General features: G+C 43.6%; 1 protein-coding gene across 1 annotated transcript in view; it reads left to right on the top strand.

Annotated features, from left to right (window-relative positions):
• The window catches only part of LOC103523371, a 14,250-nt gene extending 8,933 nt beyond the window's left edge, over positions 1-5,317 (top strand). The window contains exons 2-3 of the mRNA XM_008488423.1: positions 251-3,846; positions 5,249-5,317. Coding sequence (XP_008486645.1) covers positions 251-3,846; positions 5,249-5,317 — 3,665 coding nt within the window. The remainder of the gene's footprint in view (positions 1-250; positions 3,847-5,248) is intronic.
• Positions 5,318-6,856: the final 1,539 nt, after the last annotated feature.

Consider the following 6,856-nt stretch of genomic DNA (forward strand, 5'->3'; position numbering starts at 1 on the left):
GCGCATCGCATCATCGCATGCAATGTCTTCCACAGCATGTCGGTGCCTCAGCGCTATGAAGCGCTACGTAACAAGCATTTATGCTTTGCCTGTCTCGGACCCCATGCACGCAGTGCGTGTCAGTCCAAGTTTTCCTGCCGTAATTGCCAGTCTAAAAGCCATCATACACTGCTCCATGTTCCTTCTGCCGGTGAAGCCTCACCTCCGGAGCCAGTGTCCCTGAGTAACCAACCTGCCGTTTCCCTTTCAGGAAACTTGATGCCCAGTTCCAATACCAAGCAAATTCTGTTGGGTACAGCCATTGTCACCATTCCTGATGCCTTCGGCCACTATCATGATGTGAGGGTGCTCATTGATCCCGGAAGTATGATCAATATTATGACTCAATCCTTAAGTCAACGCCTGTGTTTGCCTATCCAGCCATCTACTGTCTGTATATCAGGTATAGGGTCAGGCCCACCACAGCCTGCCAGTGGTATGGTTCAGGTGACAATGCATTCGAAGCATCATCCGTTCTCAGTCAATATTGAAGCAGCTGTCCTGCCCACTATTGCTGGGAATATTCCTGCCATTCCTGTTTCACAAGCCACCATTTGCAAGTTATCTACTATTCAGCTTGCCGATCCGAAATTCTTCTGTCCTGCTTCTGTACAGATGCTCATTGGTGCTCAGTACTACGCTGATCTTATGACGTCTGATCCCATTGTTCCCGGTAAACCTGCCTTAGTTCCATCCAAACTTGGGACGCTCGTTATGGGTGAATGCTCATCCTCATTGCTGCCTTCATCGTCTCAACAGTCTTTCTTCATTTCTCATTCGGAAAATGAAATCTCTACCCAACTGAGGAAATTTTGGGAGATTGAGGAGGTACAAGTGGATATTCCTATGAGCCCTGAGGACGCCCAATGTGAACGTCATTTTGTCGAGACTCATTCTCGTGACAAGGATGGTACCTATGTGGTTCGTCTTCCATTTCGTGGTGGAAAACCTCCCGATCTAGGGAATAATCTTGCCTCTGCCAAGGATCGTCTACTGAAATTAGAACGTCGCCTAGATAAAATGCCCACGTTCAAGGAATTGTACCATGCCAATCTACAAGATTATTTGGACCTTGGTCATATGGTGCTTGCTGAAAAACCATCTGCCTATGTTTTGACTCACCATGGAGTCACCAAAGATAGCTCTACTACGAAAGTACGAGTTGTTTTTAATCCTGCCGAGAAGGCTGACCCTTCTCATCCTTCTCTGAATGAAGCCCTGTTTGTCGGGCCTAAACTTCAGAACAGCATCAATGACATCATTGTGAATTTCCGACTACATCGTGTCGCTATTACTGCCGACATCAAGCAGATGTACCGTGCTATAAAGCTTCATCCTGAAGATAGTAAGTACCAACAAGTACTATGGCGCTTTGATTCGACTCAGCCCATTACCCAATACGAGATTACTCGCGTCTGCTTCGGTGTTACCAGTTCTCCATTTCACGCCCTTCGTGTCATCAAGCAATTGATCAAGGATGAAGGCGAAAATTATCCTGAAGCTGCCAAAGTCCTCGACACTGATGTATACATTGATGATGTTTGTACTGGTGCTTCGTCTGTTGCCGAAGCTTGTCAACTCCGTGACAGCTTATCTGCCTTGTTAGCTACTGCGGGTTTCGAACTCCGCAAGTGGTCTAGTTCCCATTCTGCCGTGCTTGACGATTTATCTTCAGACCTTCTGGAAAAACCACACAAGTTCGGGGATATTGAAACTATTCAAGTTCTTGGAATTCAGTGGGACTCTCGTGAAGATGTCTTCTGTTATCATGTGAAAACCATACCGGATTGCACAACCAAACGTCAAGTCTTGTCTCAAATCGCTCGTACCTATGATTTACCTGGATTGTTGGGTCCTGTGATTATTTGGATGAAGATCCTGTTGCAACAGATCTGGTTGCAGGGTCTTGATTGGGATGATCCTTTGCCTACTACTATGATCCAACAATGGAGTAGATTTGCCTCTGAAATGCCATGCCTACAGGAAATCAAGATTCCTCGTTATATCCTAGATACCTATGTGTATCCGCCGGAGTTGATTGGTTTCGCTGACGCTTCAAGTTCCGCGATGGCCGCTGCTGTCTATTTACGAGTCGCCTGCTCGGACCAACGAGTGTTGGTTAACTTGATTCGTGCCAAAACCAAAGTGGCCCCTGTGAAGCCCGTTACTATTCCACGCCTCGAGCTGACTGCCAGCTATATGTTAGCTATGTTAATGGAATCCTTACTGCCATTACGTACTCAGCTCAAGGTTGAAAACATTCATTTGTTTACTGATTCGATGGTCGTCCTATCTTGGCTGCGCACACCACCTCACCTACTCAAGGTATTTGTTGCCAACCGCGTAGTGAAGATATTAGACGTAACCTTGCCGTCTCAATGGTCTCATGTTCCGACCGACGAGAACCCTGCTGACATTGCTAGCCGTGGATGTCTACCTAGTCACCTCATCTCCCATGATTTATGGTGGCATGGACCTGCCTTTCTTACTCAAGATTATTCGTCATGGCCTCAACGTAAGCCGGAATTGCCTGTCAGTGATGTTCCTGAACTTAAAACTGCTCCTGTCATCACTGCAACCGTGTCAGTTGATACGGGTGGAATTGCCCTGCTTGAACGATTTTCGTCCTTTTCCCACGCCAAACGAGTTATTGCCTGGATTCTGCGATTCAAACAAAACTGTCTGAAGAAATTCGAAGATCGTCAGTTTGGAAGTTTGAAGGTTGCTGAGCTTTTGCAAGCTGAACATTGTATGATTAAAGTAACCCAAACCTATCATTATTCTAATATTTTTCAAGCTTTAGAACGTAACGAAAAACTGCCGTCTTCTATTCACCAGTTGTCACCTTTCGTTTCTCACGAATGCCTCAGGGTGGGGGGTCGTATTGACAAAGCACCTCTTCCGTTTGATTCACGTCATCCTTATCTTTTGCCTTCTAATTCCCATTTAGCTCGTCTCATCGTTCTGCACTTCCACTTGGTCTCATTGCATGGTGGCCCCAGACTTGTTCAAAGTCTTATTCATGCCAAGTATTATGTGCCTGGTCTTCGCAATCTCGTGCGTAAGGTCATATTCAAATGTATCCAATGTTATCGTTTCAATGCCAAACCACGACAGCCTTATATGGCAGAATTACCGATTTCCCGTTTCATGCAAGGTCGACCCTTCATCCACACAGGTGTTGATCTCGCTGGGCCTTTTGCCCTCAAGGACGGTTCACGTAGAAACGCTCCTATTATTAAAGCCTATTTTGCTGTATTTGTTTGCTTTGCCGTGAAAGCCGTTCATTTAGAACCTTTAACTTCTTTGTCAACGCAAGCCTTCCTTGCTTGCTTTGATCGTTTTGCCGCCCGCCGTGGCTTGCCTAGTACTTTATTTAGTGACCAAGGAACTAATTTTAAAGGAGCTGCTCGCTTCTTGGATGAAACCCACAGGTTTCTTCTTGCTAATAGTCCTGCCATATCTGATCATTTGTCTTTGAACCAAATCCAATGGTCATTCAACGCACCTGCCAACCCATCCGCTGGTGGTATTTGGGAGGCTGGCGTTAAATCTGTAAAGAGACATCTCAAGTACCTTCTTTCTGATCGTTCCCTTCACTTTGAAGAATTTGCCACTATCCTTTGCCGTATAGAAGCCATTCTTAACTCCCGTCCGATTGGAGTTCCGTCTTCATCGCCAGAAGACGTAGTTCAGTGCCTGACACCGGGACATTTTCTTGTTGGTGCACCCTTGTTAACTCGTCCTGAACCGGACCTGTCTGATTTGCCTATCAACCGCCTTACGCGGTGGGAGCTTCTCTCCCAGGTATCCCAACAACTTTGGAAACGTTGGGCTCGCGAGTATTTACATACTTTAATTCAGCGCCAAAAGTGGTGTTCTAATTCCGATAATGTTAAAGTTGGTGATATCGCGGTCCTTATGATCGAAAACCAACCTCCTATGTCTTGGCCTCTTGCCAAAGTTATTAATGTATTGCCTGCCCAAGACGGGGTAGTTAGAGTTGTTACCATTCAAACTACTTCTGGAATTCTCACTCGTCCAGTGAGAAAACTCCTTATTTTGCCAATTTGTCCTTGAGATGTTCTCACCCAATTTAACTTGTAAATATGTTATTTTTTCAGCATAATTATGCCCTTGTGTTTTGTTGCATAATTTTGCTTGCCTTTACATTTTGTATGTTTGTTTTTTTTTCCATTACAGTTCACTTAGTACCATGAAGTTTATTTTATTTATTTCTTTTCCAGTTTTTTTATGCCTTTATTTTTTTTTGTTTATCTACCAGAATGAGCTTTGATTAGGATGCCTTCCCCAGTTTTTTAGATATTTACGCCTAGTCAAAAATGTTCATTTTGGTGGGGGGTAATGTATGGGCCCCTTCATATTTTCCTAATACCATGATAATTTTTTTCCCTACCATGCTGGTGTCGTTTGCGCGCGAACTATTTTTCTCTGTGCACTCGATACCTACCAAAATAATCGTTACGGTCATCATCTTGTTTTTTCCGATCCCCCCTTCTCTGTGTTAATGAAGGGTAAATCCACGACCCACTTGTGCTCTTTGGGTCTTTCATTGGCAACTTTATAAACGTTAGCTTTTTGCTCATGTTAAAAACAGCTACCACCCTAAAAGCTTGGGCCCTGGAAGACGTACCGTTCACGTTCGCGCAATGGTGACCTGGTTGGCCAAACTAAAGGATGAAAAAAGTTGATGGGGCTAAAGACGAAAAAAAGACGGTCAAAAGACGGTCGTGAAACCTTCCACTGTATGTATCGGTTCCTTCAGCGATAAAAGGTTTGACTAAAGAATGGGTGCACAGAAGATTTATGTCTTAAAGCCCGACCCCAGAAAAGAAATAATTCAATTTCCTGCTACAAGTAAAATATAAAGTGAGATCTCACTTTTTACACTTTCTAGGAAGTTACGTGTTGCATGGTAGTGGACCGACTCCATTGTTTGGTGGCTTTATATTTTTACTATTATAAGACTATAGGTTTAAGTATATTTTATCATTCCTTCGATCTAACGTTTCAGTACTATCACTGCAAGGGGGTTTTCGTCATATCTTCTAGTTACGAGGGAGTGGAGTAATGGCTCCTCTTCTTGTTGAGCATGTGCTAGTGGTTGCTCCATTTTTATTGGTGCTTTATATTTTTACTTTTATATACAACGACTACAATAATATTAATCTTCCTGCTTCTGTTCCAGCTGCCCAGCTGCTGCTTCATGCTTCCTGCTTTTATTTCTCTGAACAAAGATAAGGGGAGCAAGACTTAAAAAGACAGGTAAAAGCATTGTACTCTCTACTACAGAACGAACCAACCAGAAGTATCGATAGACAATGGATATCACCTAGTGGATGTTCAAGACATCGGAACTGAGTCAGATCTCCGAGGAAATAGGCAAGAAGGATTCGTCTGTTATCATTCTTTTTCCATTGATAATTACACTGCCTGATAACTATAAGCGAGCACAGGAGTGAGACAGCCAAGGAGCTTATACTTGCCTGAATAAAGTACTGACGACCTGAGCTTGGTGGTGCGATATATGCTGTCAATTGCCATAATTAGATGCGGTCGAGTGCTTTTACCACCACGGTTTAGAACAGGTCTCTTGGTTTGTCGGTCTTAGTTGACCAGCTCGTATGACGCCGAACTTCGTACTCCGTGCACGGCAAACCAATTTCTTATCTATGCGTGTCTGATCCATGTGGCTTGTGATTTGGATTCGTCCGTTGCTACCTATATCTAACATAATAAAGCAAGTATGATTCCAAGTCCTTTTTTTGACTTGATGTTGATCTCTGCGTAAAAACTTTACGTAATCGTTGATAGTTGTCAATCCATCACTTATTCCAATGTCGCTGTTCGACGTAGTTCTGTGGAGGTGATTATGATGTCACAAGGTTAACGCGTTATTTGTAAAGTACCGTCAAGTTCGTTTAGGTGTCGACAATTCTAGAACCTTTAGGTGACTCTTAACTGTCATTGAAGTTTTCTGAAACAAACATACTTAGCTACACTATAAAAGGTATGGATACTACCGTTCTAAAAGGTCCAATACCACCCTTTTGAACTTGTGTTGTTATTATTCCATATCCCGACAAAACCTTAAAGTTGAAGTTTATGTCCGACAGGGGTAGTAAATTTACCGGGGTGTAACTTTTAGAGCCTGAGACAACTTACCTCTTTCGCTATGTTAGTAGTGAAGTCCAACTGCAATACATTGACCCAGTCCGTATCCTAAGTTGAACTAAAATAAGTGGAAGTGTCAGGACCGTTTGGAATTGGGCCATCTATTTGTTTTGGAGTAACCCTAAAGTATACCAACTCTGAGAGAGAAACAACAAAGTTTTTATCCATCTGATCACCAAGACACTTAGACATCCTGGAGTGACTTTTAGAAATCGATTCGCCTCTGCTTCGTTTCGATGCTTACTTTATTACTTCAGGGGTTAAAACTTTTAGTACAGATGTAACGGATGGTATAAACGGACCTTGGTTACCCTATTAGAGGATAGCGCTGTGGGACATATTTTTGTATCTTCCATCTTGAATCCTTATCGGAACACACACAAGGGTTCCCAATACCTGTCGACGTTCCGACTGGTGGAGTTTCCTTCCTTGCCGTTCTTCCTGTTAACGACCACAGAATGGAAATACTTGGAACCCAAAACAAAGCCTCTATGCTAACATCTTGTGAATGCCCGTGAGTCCTAAAGCCGTCTTTTTGGCCAACTTTTAACATTACCGTTACCTAGCGCCGCACTACAACGCTGCGCTCCGTTTTAGCCGTGCCCCTACTGTCTCTCAGAGC

This window comes from Diaphorina citri, unplaced genomic scaffold (assembly GCF_000475195.1).
Source record: "Diaphorina citri unplaced genomic scaffold, Diaci psyllid genome assembly version 1.1 scaffold20932, whole genome shotgun sequence".
NCBI lineage: Eukaryota > Metazoa > Arthropoda > Insecta > Hemiptera > Psyllidae > Diaphorina > Diaphorina citri.